Genomic DNA, 19777 nt, shown 5'->3' with positions numbered 1-19777 from the left:
CTTTTCTTACTGAGGAGTTGGCAACAGTGTGTGTTCATGAAACACTCAGCCAAGAACACTACACGGACTGAAGACACGGACCGACATTAAAATTACAGCAGCGAGAATGCATAAATTACAACTATATGAGGCAAAAAGCGTCATAAGTGCTGTCTTTCTGCTCTGCTCACATACCGTCTGCGTGTGACAGAGTGCTCTGCAGTCATGTGCACTGGTGGTGTTAGTTTGCATATATAGATATATTGCATATATAATAACTTAAGCAACCAAATCCACCTCATAATACCACCACTATCATGTCACAATTATAAAAGCCATCAAAAATATACAAAACCGCGGTAAAAAATATGCATGGCATTACAGAATTGGCAATGAATACTATAATAACTATAACTATAATGAATACCCAGTTAACCTTTTATCATCAAATACATCAACTCTAAACTACAAAAACCTACACTACATCATCTGGAGCAATTCACAATCAATATTTATCTAATTACATGACAAAAATACAGCACACTCACACTCTGGAAGACGTGAAGTGGCAAACAAACCCTTTCCCAGGCTGACTTATGTATAATATATATATATATATATATATATATATATATATATATATATATATATATATATATATATATATAAACTCACTTATTTATTCATATAACACACACAGAACAATGTACAACACTGTGTCTGTCTCCTTTCTTCCTTTTCGGAACAGGATGAATTAAGCGCTGCCTGTTCATTTGATGATGCATTCAAGCGCACTGGTAACTTTGAATTTTAGCCACAGGCTTTCAGACATCAACCATGTCACTGTGGGCCAGCTAGCTGGCCTTGTGAGGTGAATGTGAAATCCCACTGGATAAAGAAACCATCCCATTGCTAATTGTGTGTATGTGACATGGGCCAGCAGTCCCGATTCTGAAGGCCCTGGGCAGATTAGACTGACATGGCAACACATATTGGCTGTTTGGACAAAAAAAACAAAAATCAACACGCACATACACGTACTGGAAGCAGTGCAGCAGAGCAACACGCTACCAAATGAAGGTAATAGACTACGGAATACATTTGTACAATTTAATGGAACAAATACTAGACTTGAAGTTGTTAATGTAGGTCAGTGTTTCTGATTGTGTTAAGGCCAGCAGACGGCACTTTTCTGTTTTCCATGGAAAATGTTGTCTAATATTCAAGTCGTTGTGGTCATATAATCACACGCCTGTTGATTGTAAAGAAATGAACTGGAGTGAAAGAGTAAGGCAAACCCCTACGAGCTGTCCTAATATATGGATAAGGATCAACAGCCAAATCATTTCCATAACGTTGTCCATTCCGGAATAGGTAGAGTTTTACATTTGTATGCTTGTTGACTAAAAGTAGAGCCGGGCACTGCTGGGAAACTGCGTTACAGTATGTGATGTCATACGGTTTTGTAAAGATTGTGACATAGTGGTGATGCATCGGAGCCATGTGATGGATGTGTCTGCTTTAGCACCACAGCAACAAGCAGGAAGGCTGTGGCTCAGGGGTGCAGGTCAATAATTTCCCCACAGCGAACAATCCCGTAACGGAGACGAACGGCACGACTCTTTCTCCTTCTCCGTCTACTCCCTGTCTGTCCATCCTCCACTCTAATTTTTTGTGTCTGTAGCATCTGCTGGTACTCACTAGTGTCGGAGCGGGGGTGGGGACTCTTGTGACACTACGCTGTGTGTTTGTGTGTTATGAAAGACAAACAAGAGTGTGGGTGTTTGCCTACCTTACTGTACGCTAATGATTATAAATGTGGGGGATAAATGCATGCACATTAAATGAGACTGGCGTGCAAAATGAGAAAAAGATGGGGGTGGGGATGGGGGGGGGGCGGGCTGCCACACCCGGCCTTCTTGCTTCCTTCTCCTACCTTCATCCCTTCCTCTCCATCGCTCTCTCTCTCTCGCTGTCACACACGCAAACTCACTCCTCCTCCTCTGCTCTCCAAGTCTATCTGCTAGTGTTTCCATGAGAACAGAGCGCTGGGCATGGGGGGTGGGGTGGGTGGGATGGTGGTGCGGGTGACGTGTCCTAAGAGTGCTGTGTGCGTATGTATGCATGCATCCATGCATGCGCCATCGTCACTGCTCGCTTTCACACTTCTCTACTGGCAAGTGCAGATACGGGCAGTGCCAGAAAACATACTTTGGTATTGCCTCGGCAATTTGGATGTTGAGCTCTCTGGCTCGCAGCGCTAATAGGAGAGCCACAGTACAGTCTGACAAGGAGAAAAAGCACAATCCATTTGGTAATTTACAAAAAGACAGCCTTGTGTGAGGAACTGGCACTGAGTTATACTTATTAAGGGGGGGCTTGCAATAGAAAAGATAAAAAAGGAAAACACCGGCCTGTCTTTGGGCCTCGGGTGGGGTCGAGGTTTTTCCAACAGGGTTGGGAGAAAGGAGGAGAAAAAAAATCTATATTAAAAACGGGGAGCGCTGATTTAAAATAGGTGGTGGGGGATCATCATCTTTATGAGTGGGGGGTGGGGGGAATAGTGTGAAGTCAGGAGAGGGAAGAGGGGGCAAGACGAAGGGTGGGGTTGTGAAAGGGCGGGCTATAGGCATTGTCAAGCAAAGAGAGAGAGAGAGAGAGAGAGAGAGAGGTGCAACCAGGCAGACTGACTGAAGAGAGCGCGTGTGTGCAGACTGGGATGAGTAAATGCACTGGACAGCATAGCTGTTGATACAGCCAAAGAGAGAGAGCGAGCGAGTGTGTGTGTGTGTGTGCACGAAAGCAAGCGAGAGAGCGTGCACGAGAAAGAGAGAGACAGAGAGAGAGCGAGAGAGAGAGAGAAAGAGAGGAGAAGAGAAAAGGAAAAAAGGGGAAAGAAAGAAGCAGAGAAGAAAAAGGGAGGATACGACAACAACTATGCTGTGCTGCATAAGAAGAACCAAACCGGTAAACTGCTCTTTTCTGCCTTTTTACTTCAGCTTGATCATGTGACAGAATGGTGTATCTCAACTTTGAACTTTGTGAGTGTTCCTTTGCAGTCAGTCAGACATTAGGGAAGATGTTGGGGTCATTTGCTTTGACTTGGGGTCCTAGTTTGTCTTCATAGAGGGACCCCTTAGACACGCCTTGTTGATGTGATGATCCTGCATGAATGGATGCTGCGTACAATGCCTCTCAGACCTCACACTGTATTTGCAGCCTCAACACTGTAACTTGATCTGGAGCCGCTGGGCATTCCCTCGTATTGATCATGCACTTATAAAAAGTGAAAGATTATTGAAAGACACTTGATTGCCGCCGTATTCTCAAACACTCATTCACGGGGGACCTTCACTAAACTCGGGAATGCGCCGTTAATTGCAGCAAACTTTCGCTTGGTCCTCGCTGCTGCCTCAACAGTGGGGTCAAATCCATCTTTCTATTGTCTTGAGCAAATGTGGGTGACACAAGAAAGTACATTTCCACAGTGAGGAGGAGAAAAAAAGGGTGGGGTGCAGAGTGAGTGAGCAGCACCATCATGTCAGCGGCCTCGGGGGATTACAATGGGAATAAATGACTCTAAATAGATTACCATAGCCCTCCAGCTTTATGAGTGGATGCTGCCAAGAGAGGATACAATGAAGTGTGCACTCATTTAAAGGGTGTGAAAGAGTGGTGTTGGGTAGTTTCAGAATTCAGAAAAGACAGAGAAGGTGCTGCATGGAAGCGGGTGGGTCCGAATAGTGGAGGAGAAAGCTTTAGTATTTTAACTATCATTATAGGGACCTTCTTTCTGAGTCATTTTACTGCTGCCATCCTAAATCAAATGCGATTTTATCAGATTCATGACATGCTAGATTTTGATGGCATTGATTGCTTCATCAATTTCTGGATGAGTCATATTAACTGTGGCAGACAGGAGAGAAATCAAGTGACAGCTGAAAGACAAGCAGTAAAAGTAGAAGACAGGAGGGGAAGACAGTGGCAGGAGCACAGTGATGAACATTTCCAATGGCTATGCATGAAAAGGTGCAAGGGAGGAGGGGAGAAAGAGGTGCAGGTAAAAGAGTGATTGAAATGAGCCCTCGTGCATGTGGGGGAAGGTAGGGAGAGTGCAAGAAGGCAGGAAAGGAAATGAAGCTAGACGGTAGCAGAACCGCGGATGACGGAGGTGTGGAAGAAGGGGCGGAAACGTGGAGAGAAAAAAATGCCGGCACGCTGCACACTGCAGCCATGTGGGTGAGGCACCGGCTTCTTAGCCAGCTTTCCCCACAGAAGGCTGTTTCAAGCATGAGTGCCACCAAATATCCATCTGGGACTTTAAACACTTACAGTATCTTCCTACACTGCTTTGGTGGACAGGCTGTGCTTCTTGTCGAAAAGACTGGTTTTTGGTTTTCGCTGAAGACACAAAAATGTAGCAGTGGATGCTGGCATTGCTTTAAAAACTACAGGGAGTGGCTGCAAGCTCTGGGTTTATCTTTTGTCTTTGAATATAATTCAACCACATATTCTGCAGAGCGCCACTCGTGTTTGGGTGGAAAAAGCAGCGTTAGGTTTGTGGTTCTACCTGAAGTCTGTGTTTCTCCACTCCCTCATTTCCACTAAAAGCTCCCCAAGAAGCAGAACCCTATCAAATCCAATATAAAAGCTTCTCTTCAGCTCCGCCCCACCACCATTTTTTAGTGTTAATCCTCATAGCAGGAACATACCTGCCTGTCATGTCTGCCTCCGCTCTCAATATGAGCCGAAACCCACCTGCCATCAGAGATACTTATCTCCTCTTAAATAGTACTTCAACACATAAGCCCACATTTCTTACATCCTCCACTTTCCCACCACATCATGTCCAACCAGCCCTTTTCCTTCTGCTATTCTCCTCCCCCACTTTCAGCTCTCCTCTTCCCTCGCCCCCCTGTCAGATCAGTGGCGATTGCAGAGCCTTTGTTCAGACAGAGAGTCTATGTAATTGAATTAAAGGCTGTTGCAGAGGATGTAATGATGCCGGCATATGGCCGTGTATCCACGTCCTAAAAGAAGCTCTGCATCCTGCAATATCACTCAGTGATTGACAGCCGAAAAGCAGGGGAGGGGGGACATGCCGACCGAGGGCTGTGGCCATCGTCAACGCCACCTGTGCTGCTCTCGACTCATCTGCAGGAGATAGCTGACTAAAAGGGTGTGGTGCTCCGCCGAGTCTGCCTGGGTGAGCGAGACAGGGAGAGGAGAGAGAGGAAAAGAGAGAGAAGGAGAGGATAGCTGAAGACGGCATGGAGGAGATATTCACCAGTGGTCTGTGCTGCTGCTGTGTGTCTGGATCGTTTTTACATCAGTAGCTCAACTCAAATCGGCATTTGGAATGCTGATGGTTGCAGCAGGACTTACATAAGATGACCGACGCTTTTGCTTTTCACCCTGACACAATGTACAAATCGCTACACTTCTAAAGGGAATTAATTTAGATTAATTGAGTAATTAATCTTCTGTAATTAAACACCGCTATGAATGTAATTGAACGATCCCCTCCGTGCATTCCACTGCCTATTGTGTTGATTTTTGTAAGAAGTGCTTGTGTGGTAGTTCAACCATCACTCAGCCCAACACTCAACTGTCCTCCGCCCCCTACCCGCTTCCTGAAACAAGTCCCTAATGGCACCGGCAATGAGGCAAGGAGAAGGTGGCGGATTGATACCATGTCCCCGATGGGGGATGGTGTATGTACGTCTATGTGTACGCGTGTGTGCAAAATTATAGATCTATCCCTACAGCCATTGACTCTTGGGTGTGGTTCTCACAACAGCTGGTACCCACCCAAGGGCTGAGGCAGACGGGGAGGCAGCAACAGACTGCAGATGTAACAGACACATCCAGCGGTCAGATAATGGACTGAACACACTCCGACATGGGCATTCATTGCATGACTAAGTCTCGTCAATCATCAGAATCTAAACGTGAGGATGACAGTTCATTTAATCATCTAAAATGCTAAGTCTTCTGTTACATAATAGCGTCTTCATGAAAATCCATCAACAGCTCTTCATATCGATGACACACATCTAGTTTGAAATGATTAACGTAATGCGTCTTTGGTGTTGGGGAAAAACTGCAGGCTAATTGATATTATCCCTTTGATTAAGCAGAAAATGCAAATATGTTATCTTACGAAGAAGCCATCGGTGTAAACTTGTGGTCTCTTGTAGCTTGAAGGGAGTGGTCTTCCTGTACCTTTGGGAAGTGCAGTTTGAGATTTGTGAATGAAAAAGTGTGCCGCACTGATACAGAGGGGAATGGAGCCTGCAGGAAGGTACGTGACCAGGGTTCAATTAACAGTCACAGTCTTCAAGACGCAGATTTGCAGAGAGAGTGTTTTTGGATGGCGTGGAGAGACACAGAAATGCATCACTTTAAACGGGAACTAGAAGAGTTTATGATCACATATTAAATTCACTGAAGCCATAAGGCTAATCGTTTAGCTTGTATGTTGTATAATTTATCACAGGTTTGACGGTAAATCAAAGTATCCTTGCAGTAAATCATTAAAGTCCACAAAAAAGTTGGTGTATCAAGAGAATTTTGGAACGAAAACAAATACGTTATCAATAATGCAAATGACGATGCCACAAATGCGTCAAACCAGGACAATGATCTTCCCCTTCGTCCTCATAAACTCATGAGATCACTGCTGGCACGTTATTACATTTGCACTCACACACCCTAATCTCTAAAGTAGCTGACCACCCCCTCCGTTCCAATAATGATGTCATACCTCCATATTCAGACACCCTCATCCGTTGCTGTCTCGTTCGCTCCATGGCTGATTCATTGTATGCAGCCAGTAAGTAATTCTATTTAGAGTTAAGTGCTTGGGTCAAATTCTGGCAATTGTAAGCACCAATGAGATCATATGTAATAAAAGGCCCAATAAGTCACCAGAGATTGTGCATATTACACACAGGGTACGCTCAATGGTTTGCAGTATTACTCCTAATTTGCTATCTTTTCTATTGGATCACGTTTGCTGTGGTTTATTTCCACATTGCAAAGTAGATGTTGGACTTTAAAATACACATCATTACATTTAAGGAGTTTTGTACAACAATAGAATATTATATAAGATTGCACTATATGTCATTACATTGCTTGTAATGTTACAGTATATATTAATAAAGTGACGGAAATGGCAAGATTTATAGCGTCTGAACCCTTGGGCTCCAGTGTGAATATAGCTGCACAGCTGCACCTTGGCTTCACTGGTGCAATATTGAGCTGACACAGTGACCCTGAAGATGACATGTTGGTGTAGGACCCGCAGCTCCTAAATCATGTCACACGGATGTGACACCACACAGAGGCAGTTGTCTCACAGAGTCTATATAGCCAGTGAATCAAGAAACCAAAATGATGCATTTAGGCGTCGCAGTCTCTTGTTTGTTCGTAGTCACCGACATAAACAAGACTCGGCGACACGGTGGAACCCTTTTTAGCATCATTAGTTCGTTTGTTTCTAACCCAAACGGACGCTGAACGAGTACATTTTTCACATAAGAAATAATGTAAATTCAATTAGTGTTCCCTCGTTTAACGCGGGGCATGGGTTCCCAAAATAGCCTGCTGATTCTATACATTTTAAGGCTGTAAAAGCCCTCACCATACACTTTATACACTTTTCTCAGACAGACAATAATATTTGATCACATTTCTGTCTTGTTTAGTTCAAAGCTGTGTTTGTATTTTAATGATCAACCTTAATGATCGACACAAGAAATGAAGTCACTCACGCACATTTCACTCCTGTGACCATGCCTTTCCGTCCTTGCGCGTTCTGCTGTACTGTAGCTTTTTGTATCCTTGTTAAAACATATTGCTGCAGGTGAACTGAAGATTCGTTTACAAGCTGGCGAGCAAGCAAGCTAGCGATGACACAGGAGACACGGCAGGGCGGCACAAAGGAGATTGATTGACAATGTTTTTTACAGCCAATCAGGACACAGAAAACAATGGGTGGTGCAGACAGACGAGAGAGGGAAGCGATAGACACTCAACTTCCCACAATGCAATCCTTCTTAAAGGGCCAACCTCGGCCTGTAAGAGCGTTCATACGCTGTGAATCCCTTCCAGAAAGCCAAAAATGTTAGCACAAAGCATGTCTTACATGCATTCAAAATGCTATTGGCTAGTGAGGGGTCAGGTTCACTGCCATTCATGTCAGTCTTCCATTGCACCAACCAGAAGACTGCACTGTGATGAGTTAGCACTCCGGTTGTCACGGTAACCTGTGATAGTTGGGAGGGGAATGGTAGTGAATGCTGAAGAGATTGAAGCAGTCGGCTGGTGAGAGGAAGCCTCCGTGCAAAGGCTCATTATTTCGGAGAATAACTTCAATATTGGATCTTGTTTCATTTTAGAGGACAGTAAGGTTTATTCATATGTACCATTAAGATTCTTTATTATACTACATCGTTTTTGGACCATTAACATACCATGCGACAAATTATGGAAGCAATCGACCCAGGGGCATGTGTGCTTCCGTGTTTTGTCATCATTCACAACGGCACTAAATATCCCCTCCATGGCCCGTAAAATTGTCACATCTGCTACTCACGCCTTACAAATCACTGCTAGCTGGACGGACTCGAATCAACCCAAACAAAAATAACAACAACCACAAAAACAAATTGATTGTGCCCCTTTATCATTTCCGCTTATTGATGTTGCACCGCTTGCATGCTCAATTTGTGTTTGCTTCATGGTGTGTACTCACATTTATTTAAAGTGCTCAAATAATATTTTACCCTGATTTGTTTGCTCATTTATTTTGAATGTACTGATTCATTTTCAGTGTTCATCATTCTTTTCTTTATTTGATTTGATTTCTTTTCATTAGATTTAAATGAGTCATAACACAACCCACTATTTGATGGACAGCTTTGGATCCAGTTACCAAAGGTAATACAACGGACCCCTTCTAATAACTTCTTGTGTACTGTCCTGCTCCTAACTGTGATCCTCATCCCTTCTTACACAGTATTTCACTAAACTGCTCCTGGAACCTTGACCCAGTACTTCTGCATTAGACTTACAGTAGATACGTAACCCAATACTAGTTCACTGACCCTGTCCACATCTTTCTTGTCTCCTCTAACTCCTTCTGTCTCCTTCAACTCTATCCATTATTTCATGATTCGTAAACAATGTAGACTTTGTTTTTAGAACATCATCAGATGTTAATGTGCTTCCCTTCTTGGCAACCAGGTGGAGAAAAATGAGGAGGCGGACCAAAAGATTGAGCAGGATGGCACTACCAACAAACCGGAAGACAAGGCCCACAAGGCTGCCACCAAAATACAGGCCAGCTTCCGTGGACACATAACTCGGAAAAAGATGAAAGACGGAGAGGAAGAGAAGGAGGGAGATAGTCCTGCTGCTACAGAAGAAGCAACAGAGGGCGGAGAGGAGGCGAAGAAAACAGCGGGGTCCCCAGTTAAGGAGGAGAATGCTGCAGAAGAGGAGGGAAAAAAGGAGGAGGAAACGAGCCAAGCCAAAAGCCCGGTGGCAGAAAAGCCTGCTAACTCGCCAGCAGCTGCTGCTCCCTCTCCTGCAGGAGCAGCGACGTCTCCTGTAGCGGCGGCACCTGCTGCTGTCTCCCCTACAGCGCCTTCCGAGGCCCCCAAAGAGGAGCCAAAGGCCGAGGAAAAAGCTGAAGAGAAGCCCAAAGAGGTGGAAGCCCCGGCTGCGGCGGCCAAGAGTCCCAACACCGCTACAGCTGAGGAAAAGGTGGAAGAGAAGGGTGAGGAGAAACAGGAGGAGGCCAGACAAGCCGATGTGCCTGCCGCTGTCAGTCCGACAGCTGAGAAGGAGGAGCCTGGTCAAACAAAAGATAAAGGTATGGATGGTTGTAACAGCAATACTAATATATTAAAAACATAAGTCCAGAGACAAAATGATCTTTGACGTTGCACAATCAAGAAGTCCAATAAACAAGAATTGATGGGCTTCCCTGAAGCTCACTTGGCAAGGGCCACAGCAAATAGCTATGTGCCATGCCTTCAAGATTTAAAGCTCTTTGGCAGGCCTCCACCGTTCACTGGTTAACAGACACATCACAGCTGCGTAGTAGATTAAACAGCCTGCATCTCATCCTGCAAGACGGAAACGGCATGCGGATAAGGAAGAGAACGGGATAGACTCACGGGCCTCTTGACTTTTTGTCATGAAGGACCACGTCACACAAGATTTAAAATGCAAAAATACAGTCGTCCCTCGCCACTTTGTGGCTCGAATTTCACGGCTTCACTCCACCACGGCCTAAATTAAACATTTCAAGCATAAGAATGGCTAAATGGATGAAAATACAAATATAAGGCATTCACAAGACGCATTTAAAAACGTGATGTGTAGTGTTGTACGCTGGTCGCTAGATATCACTGAGGTTACTGTAGCGACAGGTGTATGCATGCTGGCTTAGAGCTACAGTTTAGGAAACGATTCAGTAGAAGGAAAGAACTACGAAGTGTCCAACTGTTCATGCTGCGTTTCGAGCATCTGCCAGTGAGACACGTCTTTTTCAAACAAAAAGGCTGACTAATTTCCAGCCTTCCTGACGTGGTGTCATTCAGCCGCCATTGCATTACATTGGCGAGACAATAGCCACCACAGGAAGTCCAGAAAAATATCAGCAAGGAATTCTCCCAATGCCATGTTTCATTTATGTCTAATATGTCTTATTTGCGGCTATCATATCCACTATATTGGGTAATACGAGAGTAAAGGTGAGCTATAGGGGTGTTATTTCATGTCTAGAGGGCTCTATAATGTTAAAAACCGTATTCAGAAGGTACATATATTGTGGATAGTACGATCCACAACTGCACTCTTAGTTGAATAGAACATACTGTAGATATTGGTAAGACAGAAAAACAGCAACATCTCCCTGCCTTGTGTGTAATACAGAGGGCGACTGGTTGGTACACTCACACAAGACTGATATTTGTTGTCCAAGGATTTCCCAATGTGGGTCAGACAGGTACAGTGGATGGCGCATGCTCAGTCTTGGAATAGGTGGGGGCGTGAGTGGGAAACACGCACACACACACACACACAGACCAACACTAACTGAGCTGCACCAAATCTAGGTCATGGAGCAGCACTGTCTCTGCGTTGTCATAGTTACCACCTCCATGGGAAAGCTGGCCTGCATAGAGCAGAGTGCAGATAACAGGTGTTTCGATTCAAATGAATGATTAATGATCCTTACCGGTCACGATCCACACCAGGGACGTCTGTCAAACACTAGGAACTGTTGGCCCCAATCTGCTTGATTAACATACTGTAACGTCCGGGAAATAATTATGCTAACTTTTGTTCCAGTCGGATCATTTTGTGCATTTATACAGTACGACAGCACCTGAGTCTAATTTGATTGAATAAAAGCAGATAGTGGATTACTTAAAAATCATGCAATGACAACAACGATAGCGCCGCACGAAATGCCACACTTAGTTATCACTTGACATGATTTCCATAAACTGTATCGCTTACACTACAAGGTATCGTTCCAAAACTAACTACAAGTCAAATTAGTGATTTGAGAGGAGAACTTCTATGAGATCAGTCATGATATCAATAATTAGCACTTACAGTATATTTAAATACTTTTAGACAAAATGGGAATTGAGGCTACAGTATACGAATAAAACACAACAGAACAGAAGTCACAAACTATGCCGTCCAAATACCCTTCGGAACAAAAATACGAAATTAATTTATTCCAGGGGCAGCTCTTTTCATCAACACTCTATGTGGTTATTTAGGGCCGCAACCACTGGTGGGGGCACATGATCAGAAAGGCTTGACCACGTTCAAGTCAATTTAAATGCGCGCTGGTTATTTTTCCATAACTTGTGGCATCTGCTGCGATTGGCTGGCGACCAGTCCAGGGTGTACCCCGCCTCCCGGGCCGAAGTCAGCTGGGATAGGCTCCAGCATACCTGCGACCTTAGTGAGGATAAGCGGCATAGAAGATGGATGGATGGATGGATGGATGGATGGATGGATGGATGGATGGATGGATGGATAGGGGCATCTGGAGCGTTGGCTTTTATTAGCAACTTATAAAATCATACTCAATATGTTTTTCTCATTCAATGGTGGTGTAGTGGTTGATTCGTGTTTTCAGTCATCCCTTGTTTTTCGCAGTAAATTGGCTCCAGACTCGACCATGACAAGTAGGATTCAAATATTTTCATAGTTAGAGCATAGAAAACCTGTTCACGGCTTTCTAAATATGGTTTTTAACATTATTATTAGAACCACCCCTGAAATACCACCCCTTTAGTCACTTTTACGCCCGTTTTACCCACCATCGTAGACATAATAAGAGAGAGAACGCAATTTGAGACATAAAAACTCATGTGTGTTGTTGTAAACGTGTTCCGATGCATGGGGAGCTGAGTCGGGGGGCAGACAGGCAGTGATGTCGGCGGCTCAGAGTTGGGTTTTAACTTGCCGGGGGTTACGGCTGGTTGTGTGGTAATTCAAACCTGCAATAAAAGCCTGTTGTTCTGGGGATCAGGTCTGGTGCTTGTGTGTCTCACAGAACATTACAGTTACATTACTGACACCTGGCGGCCAGTGTAGACTCCTACGTATCATTGCAACGTCTTTGAATGCATCTTCTGAATGCTTTATATTTGCATTTGAGTTCATTTAGCCATTTTATGCTTGAAAAGACTTAATTTCCGCAAACAATATGTAAAATTTGCTTAAATATGTATATATTTTTTACTAATAAAAGCATGTAGGTGATATATTGTTGAAAAACAGTGTTGGAGGGAAGCCGCGAAATTTGAAGCGCAAAGTGGCGAGAGATTTCTGTACTTAGTTTCAAGATTTTGCACATTTCTGATTGAGGTTTATTTGTTGTTTGCGCAATTACAAACACTTTTGATGTTTTATATTCAGACTTACAAGGCACTTTTTAAAGTTCATATTTATATTAGTTTTACATTTTGTAAGGCTTTGTGGTTTATTCTTTATTTAATTCTATTTAATACTCATACTATGCCTTTACCAGTTCTGCTGCTATAATAGACCTTGTGCAAATGAAGAGATATCCGATAAATTCATTTATTATCTGTATGACGCAGCTTATGTGTCTGTTTGTTTAGAAGTAGCATTATGTGTCATTTGGTGGGCCACAAAAAGCCGATGATTTCTTTACACTGAAAGGGTAAGAAAAGCACATCGCTGTATTAGAAGACTCTGAAATGTCGCTTGGTGTGTCTCTACGTGTCAGTTCTGTTGTCAGTCCAATTTGTACCATGCCTCTCACGCTAAGCAACCTGGGATAGGCTCCAGCCGCACAGTAGCCTGAAGCAAAAGTAGTATTGGAAATAAATAGACAGATTTTTACTGGCAGCTTGAAAAACCAAAGGCCGCATTCCGAAACAGTGATCTCATCTCCGTCCACAAGATCAATTTGAGATGGTTAAGCCAAAGTGTCTTTACATTACAATGACTCAGACTGCACACATTTACTAATTACGCTTTACCTGTAAGTTTGCTATGACTCATGATGTCGTATCTCTGAGTCATATCTACTCATGCATTCATGGATAAGTACTTACACACGATCGGCCTGCTTCTCCTTTGTGCTCATTCTCGCTGTCACACACGCACTCGAGGACACACATAATGATGTCATCCTTCAATGTCTCTTCTTTCTAAGAAAAGAGTGTGGGCTCATTGTGGACTATGACATCAACTGCAGGCTCTCAGGTCGGTTGGTCAGAAACTATCGCGCTGTCCACATTTGCTTTTGGCGGGTTGAAAAAACTTGCGCCGGATTAGAGTTGCATCCAGAGGGGAACGTCTCACTGAGTGAAAACGATGTCCCACACAAGGCACGCAGACGGAACCACATGACACGCCAAGAACGCATGCGCATAAGTCTGTCATCTTCCGCTTCCCAAGGCTCGTCTCGACTTACAACGCAGTGGAATTACTTCCTCGAGTCATTTTGGAGAGTAAGACCAGAAAACATCAGGAGAATGTCGACTGGGATTGAAATAGGGTATCGTCAAAATATTCCGATATTATGTTGGCTTGTCGTCAAAGCTCCGGTCACGTGACGTCATCGATTTCATAAAGCAGCGAATTGCTTGTCTATACGGAAACGACAAGCCAGCGTTTTCAGATTTTCCCACTCTGGAAGCCGTTTTCAAAAAATACCTTTTCAGGGCACCCAGAGCACCGTTTCTGTGTGGATGACAAGGAAAACACTTTGCCGTTTTTCACCAGAAAATGTTTCCGCGTGGATAGCCTCTTCGTTAGCCTCTACATTAGCAAAGACCTTGTCCCACTGCGCCTTTGAACCATTCCGTCTTAAAAACAAAGGTGTACATTTCCTGGACTTTTATATTTGTTTTTCATCTGGTTTACGTCATATCCTGACGTCCTAGCCATTCCAAACTTTGGACATGTTTTCAAAATTTCTGACGGCCATCTTTGGATAGCGATTGGTGTTACTCTGGCATTTTTTTGTCATTTTCACCGTTACTTGGGTTTGGCTTACTGGTTTTTAGACTTTAAAGGTTGCTGGTCAGGCCGACAGCTTGTCCCCCTCCAACAATGGAACTCACCATGCGCATTATGGTAACATTTTGTCAACAATAGAATGAAAATGTATGTTTTCACAGCTGTGTTTAAGAATAGAATTAAATGAATTATAGAAGGATCTTTGCAGCCAAGTGTGAAGCGGCCGGGATGAGAATCAGCACCTCCAAGTCCGAGTCTATGGTTCTCGCCCGAAAAAGGGTGGAGTGCCATCTCCGGGTCGGGGATGAGATCCTGCCCCAAGTGGAGGAATTTAAGTACCTCGGGGTCTTGTTCACGAGTGAGGGAAGGATGGAATGTGAGATCGACAGGTGGATTGGTGCAGCGTCTGCAGCGATGCGGACTCTGCATCGGTCCATTGTGGTGAAGAGGGAGCCGAACCAAAAGGAAAAGCTTTCAATTTACCAGTCGATCTAGCTTCCTACCCTCACCTACGATCATGACCTTAGGGTAGTGACCGAAAGGACAAGATTGCAGGTACAAGCGGCCGAAATGAGCTTTCTGGGTGGCTGGGCTCTCCCGTAGAGAGAAGGTGAGAAGCGCTGTCATCCGGGAGAAACTCCGAGTAGAAGTGCTGCTCTTTCACATTGACAGGAGCCAGATGAGGTAGCTTGGGCGTCTGGTCAGGATGCCACCCAGACGCCTCCCTGGGGAGGTGTTCAGGGCACGTCCGTTCGGTTGGAAGCCTTGGGGAAGACCCAGGACACGTTGGAAAGACTATGTCTCTCAGCTGGCCTGGGAACATTTCAGGATCCGCAAGGAGGAGCTGCACGAAGAGGAGAGGGACGTCTGGGCTTCCCTGCTTAGGCTGCTGCCCCGGCGACCGGACCTCAGATAAGCGGTAGAAGAATGGATGGATGGATGTTTTTTTTATGTGGCTATGATTGAACACAGCAAAAATTAAGCAAGTTTTGAAGGCACTATTTTTTATTTTTGACTTTCTTATGAGATTTTAAGTCAGCAGGTTCAAAGAACGTGTTATATTCTTACATATTTCACGTAGGCTTCCCGCTCATGGTTACGCTCCCCTGCAGGGCAGTAAGTCACTTACGGCACTTGAAGTATGATAGTACTTCAAAATAAAGGTATTCCATGATAATAGTGGTGGAAATATAATTTCAAAACGAGCGTTGTGGACGGTCCGGGAGCTACGACTGTTGTGATGAGGCAGATGTTTTTCGTTTGTTACTCTTAAGTAAACAGACTTTACTCGCGTGTTCACAGTTCCAAACACACAAAGACGTTCTTCATACTTAAGCAGACATATTTGGACGTTAGTCATGCTGTTCTAGCCACCGTCCATGGCCAAAAGATTGGCTGCCGTACGACACCATACGCACGATGGAGGCAGTCAGAATGGTTAAACAACAGTATGGGACAGAGCCTGTAAGCGTTTCAAATAACAACAGCACACATTCTGTTATTTGTAATACGTTGATCGAAATCATTTGCTCAGCAAGCCTCCGCTTTTTTTAGATCACCACTGGATGATTTTTGCATTCGCATACCCTGTGGCCATCACACCAGATCCGATATGACAGGTTGGGATACTGTCGCTTTAAATAGTTCATGGGACCATCAGGAGCACTCTTCTTCATTATTTACAGTCTGTGCATATATATAGCATACGTACAGAGCGGATATATAAAATTCATGAAGAACAACATGATATGCAAAATATTTGATGGTCAGTGTCTCAAAGGCCCAAACAGAGTTTTATTATTCTCCTGCCCTCCTAAAACTCATCTTTAATGTCCCGCTCCTTCACTTCTTACTCTTCCTACCTCGCTTTCCCTCTCCCCCCAGATGCTGCAGAGGAGTCTAAAGCAGCGGGTGACACCCCAGCAGACGCGGCTGCGGAGGCCACTGAGTCCAAGGATGACTGAGGCAAAATCTACTCTCCCAAAAGCAGAATGAAGAAAAACAGAAAAACAAAAATCTTAAAAGGTTGCTCTTTGCCTTCCCAATGAGAAGGCAGTCCGTTTTTTTTTTTTTTTTTTAATTTGTTTGTCATTTTTTGTGTGGCAATGATTTTCTCATGTTGGGGGAGTTTCCAGCGTGACGTTTTTTGGCTCAAGCTAATACTATGATAACGTGGTGATGATGTCGTTGTTGTTGATGATTCTGAAATATGATTGTGACGCTGATGAGGAGGAAGATTTGATTTGTAACATCTTTTACTATGTATTGTAAAGGATTTGGTCGTGGATTTAAAAAAACAACAACTCCCAACTGGATATGCACACATTTATGACGCAAAGCAAATGAATTCATCTTTGTTTGCTCTGCAATATCCTTTCATTACATACACGTTGCCAATAACATTCTACTTCCACCAGTGCGTGCACGAAATAGCTGGTTTTACCATGCAACTCCACTTTTCATGATGCTACGAGTGTATCGAAAACACCAACATATGATATGACAAGAATGTATAAATAAATGTGTCACATTTCCAGTTGGAGAGCTGCATACTACACATACAAACACAACATGTAGGACAATAATATTACTCTCCCTCTACTCTGCTTGAATCACTCAAGCTTTACACCCCTTTTACAAGCAGTCTGCACACTCTTTTGCAGAAAAGGACCTGTTGCCATTGAAGCGACATGATCGTATAATAATAAACTTTAGAAATCTGCTGTAGTATTTATGTCTCGCCAAGACAATTTATATTCAGACAACCAAATATGAGAGCAGTAGCATGAACCATCGAACCAGATGCATGATGGGAACTCTCCCTCCGAGAGGAACTTTTTTCGCAATTCTGAAAATTCAAGAGGTGTGGCGGCTTCTTTTTGATGTCTTTGGTGTTGTTATGACAGTTTATATGATTGGAATCATTCTCTTGCGCAGATGTCAAGAAAAAACATGAAAAAGAGGAATCACAAACGAGCAAACAACAACTAAAAAACTTTTCCTATGTTCCAGTGAGTGCAATGTCCAATTTTAACCTATCAAAGAGTTCCAACTTGTGAGGAAAAAAAGAAAAATGGTTTCAATGTCTGTTTTCAAAATAAAGCAAATGTGCCAATTATCGTCATCAACTGTGTTTTTTGTGTCAAAAACTGCTGTAGGAGGAAATAATGTGAAGGGTGGTGGTGGTGGGGGAATTAAATCTAATATTTCATAATTTGGGGAATTGTTATTGATGAATTTTTACATTTTGATTTTAGTACAAAGCTGGACTGATTATCAGAACCTCAGTATGCTTTTGATGGCTAACATTTTTGTCTGCTTTCAACTCTAAGCTTCACAACTAGACAGGGTCAGACTGCACGTGAAAATTATCTGTGAAAAATTGCAAAATTGCCTCAGATTACATGTAAATGACAGGCGCCCTCTTGTGGTCATGACTATTACTGCGATCCAAATACTCCACCTGCACAGAGGACGGACAGATTAGTACAGGGAGACATTAACCGTCATCATCGTAGACTAACTAACCAAGACTAACACATGACTGTGTTATTAATTGATGTACTGTATGTATAATGCTGTTTACATTCTTAGTATAATAGAGGTTTTTATTGTTGCTACATTTTTAGTTAGCACAATGATGCATTGATGCCTAGTGCACAGGTTTCTCAAACTCTTTTCTTGTAAAGTATGCTGTAATAATAGTATATCTGCAGTGTTATCAATAAAGATGGTGGTGACACCGTGTTGACAACACTACAGTGAAAGGCATTCCTTTCGAATAATTAAACTTTTAAGCGATCTTTTAGTAGTCTCGAAAGCCGAAACTAAACCGGAAGTAGGTCATTAAAAACCGGAAGTACATTTTAGCATTATATACAGTATATATTTTAATAAAAACTTAAACAAACCATTAGTTATTAATCTAAACTTGTAATCTTGTAATCACTTTTAACAACATATAAGTAATAATAATGTAATAATGTAAATCCAATGTATTCGTTCCAGACAACCAAAAATGTTAACACAGAACACAGTTATGGACAATAATTATACTTTTATATACAGAAAATTATGCAAAAATAATTACAAATGACAAATGAAATGGACAACTGAACATTTAACAGGTTTGCTGGGAAAAAAAACACAACATCATCCACCCATCTTCTATGCCGCTTATCCTGACTAGGGTCGCGAGGGTATGCTGGAGCCTATCACAGATGACTTCGGGCGAGAGGCGGGGTACACCCTGGACTGGTTGCACGGCACTTGTAGACAAGCAACCATTAACACTCACATTCATTCCTATAGACAATTTAGAGTTGCCAATTAACCTAATTTTGGAATGTGGGAGGAAACCGGAGTACCTGGAGAAAACCCACGGAGTGGGGCGGCTGGAGGCCACCACAGAGTGGGGCGGCTGGAGGCCACAACGTAGCTCCGCCACTGGTCTTGCACCCTTGTCGGTACGATCCATCGCTGTCTATGTGTTTGTTACATCGTGTATCTCTCGCTAACTCTGAAATAAACAAACGTTGTTGTCCTAAAATTGCGCCCGGTGCCCACAATGCATTGCGCCATCACGTGCAAGTACCACAAGATTTTGTCTTGGGCAGCATAAAGAGACTGGATGGTATTTTGGATACTAAAAATGGGGCAAACGTAAGCCAAGGCAAAATTTTAGCAAAACCTTTGGATTTTAACCGGACAACACGCTAACCGGGGCGGATGTTAACCGAGGTACCACTGTATAATATTAATAGTAGAAGTTTATGATTATTTTAAGAAATTTAAAACGAGTCTTATCTTAACTCCTATTCATTTCTGCATTGCCAAGCATGAACAAAAAGAATAAAAGGCTGCATACTCAAGTGGGGGGCGACAAGTCCACAGGCTAGGGGGTGCAAACTAGACCATACTTGACAAACCCTGAGCACAGACGATTGACATGAATGAGCACGAGTGCAGGGCAAACAGTGTCAATAATTACTGAAATAAAAATGGATTGCTGAACACGCAAATTCAGAACGGGGATAATTGCTCTACCTCCACCTGTATTTAGCCGCATGAAAGGTGCAGTTCAACAGTGCTACGCTTCACTACAACAAGACTATGTGTCTCATTTTGCAAACACCCCCGTGCTTACACTTTAGGGTGTTGAGCCTATTGAGTGTGTTCACATTGTGAAGTATGGCAAAAAGCTCTGCACTGTCAGTGCCAGGTACCATCTGTTCGTGACTTCAAGCTGAAACCAACTTGGGTT

General features: G+C 43.3%; 1 protein-coding gene across 1 annotated transcript; it reads left to right on the top strand.

The window, feature by feature from the left end:
* The first annotated feature begins 2654 nt into the window (after window positions 1-2654).
* gap43 (growth associated protein 43) lies at window positions 2655-17638 on the top strand. The gene is made up of 3 exons (XM_054795027.1): window positions 2655-2946; window positions 9232-9862; window positions 16399-17638. Exons 1-3 carry the CDS (start codon window positions 2917-2919, stop codon window positions 16476-16478), a joined length of 741 nt encoding a protein of 246 aa, XP_054651002.1. The 5' UTR covers window positions 2655-2916; the 3' UTR covers window positions 16479-17638.
* The last annotated feature ends 2139 nt before the right edge of the window (window positions 17639-19777 follow it).

Source organism: Dunckerocampus dactyliophorus, chromosome 12 (genome assembly GCF_027744805.1).
Source record: "Dunckerocampus dactyliophorus isolate RoL2022-P2 chromosome 12, RoL_Ddac_1.1, whole genome shotgun sequence".
Taxonomy (NCBI): Eukaryota; Metazoa; Chordata; class Actinopteri; order Syngnathiformes; family Syngnathidae; genus Dunckerocampus; species Dunckerocampus dactyliophorus.
Note: the sequence above shows the minus strand (reverse complement) of the source record. Positions and strands in the feature narration are given on the sequence as shown.

Bases quoted from the DNA above. Each gene is read 5' to 3' on its own strand.
- gap43 (XM_054795027.1), top strand. From the start codon at position 2,917: ATGCTGTGCTGCATAAGAAGAACCAAACCG. The intron at 2,947-9,231 runs GTAAACTGCTCT...CTTGGCAACCAG, and splicing joins GCATAAGAAGAACCAAACCG to GTGGAGAAAAATGAGGAGGC. The intron at 9,863-16,398 runs GTATGGATGGTT...CTCTCCCCCCAG, and splicing joins TGGTCAAACAAAAGATAAAG to ATGCTGCAGAGGAGTCTAAA.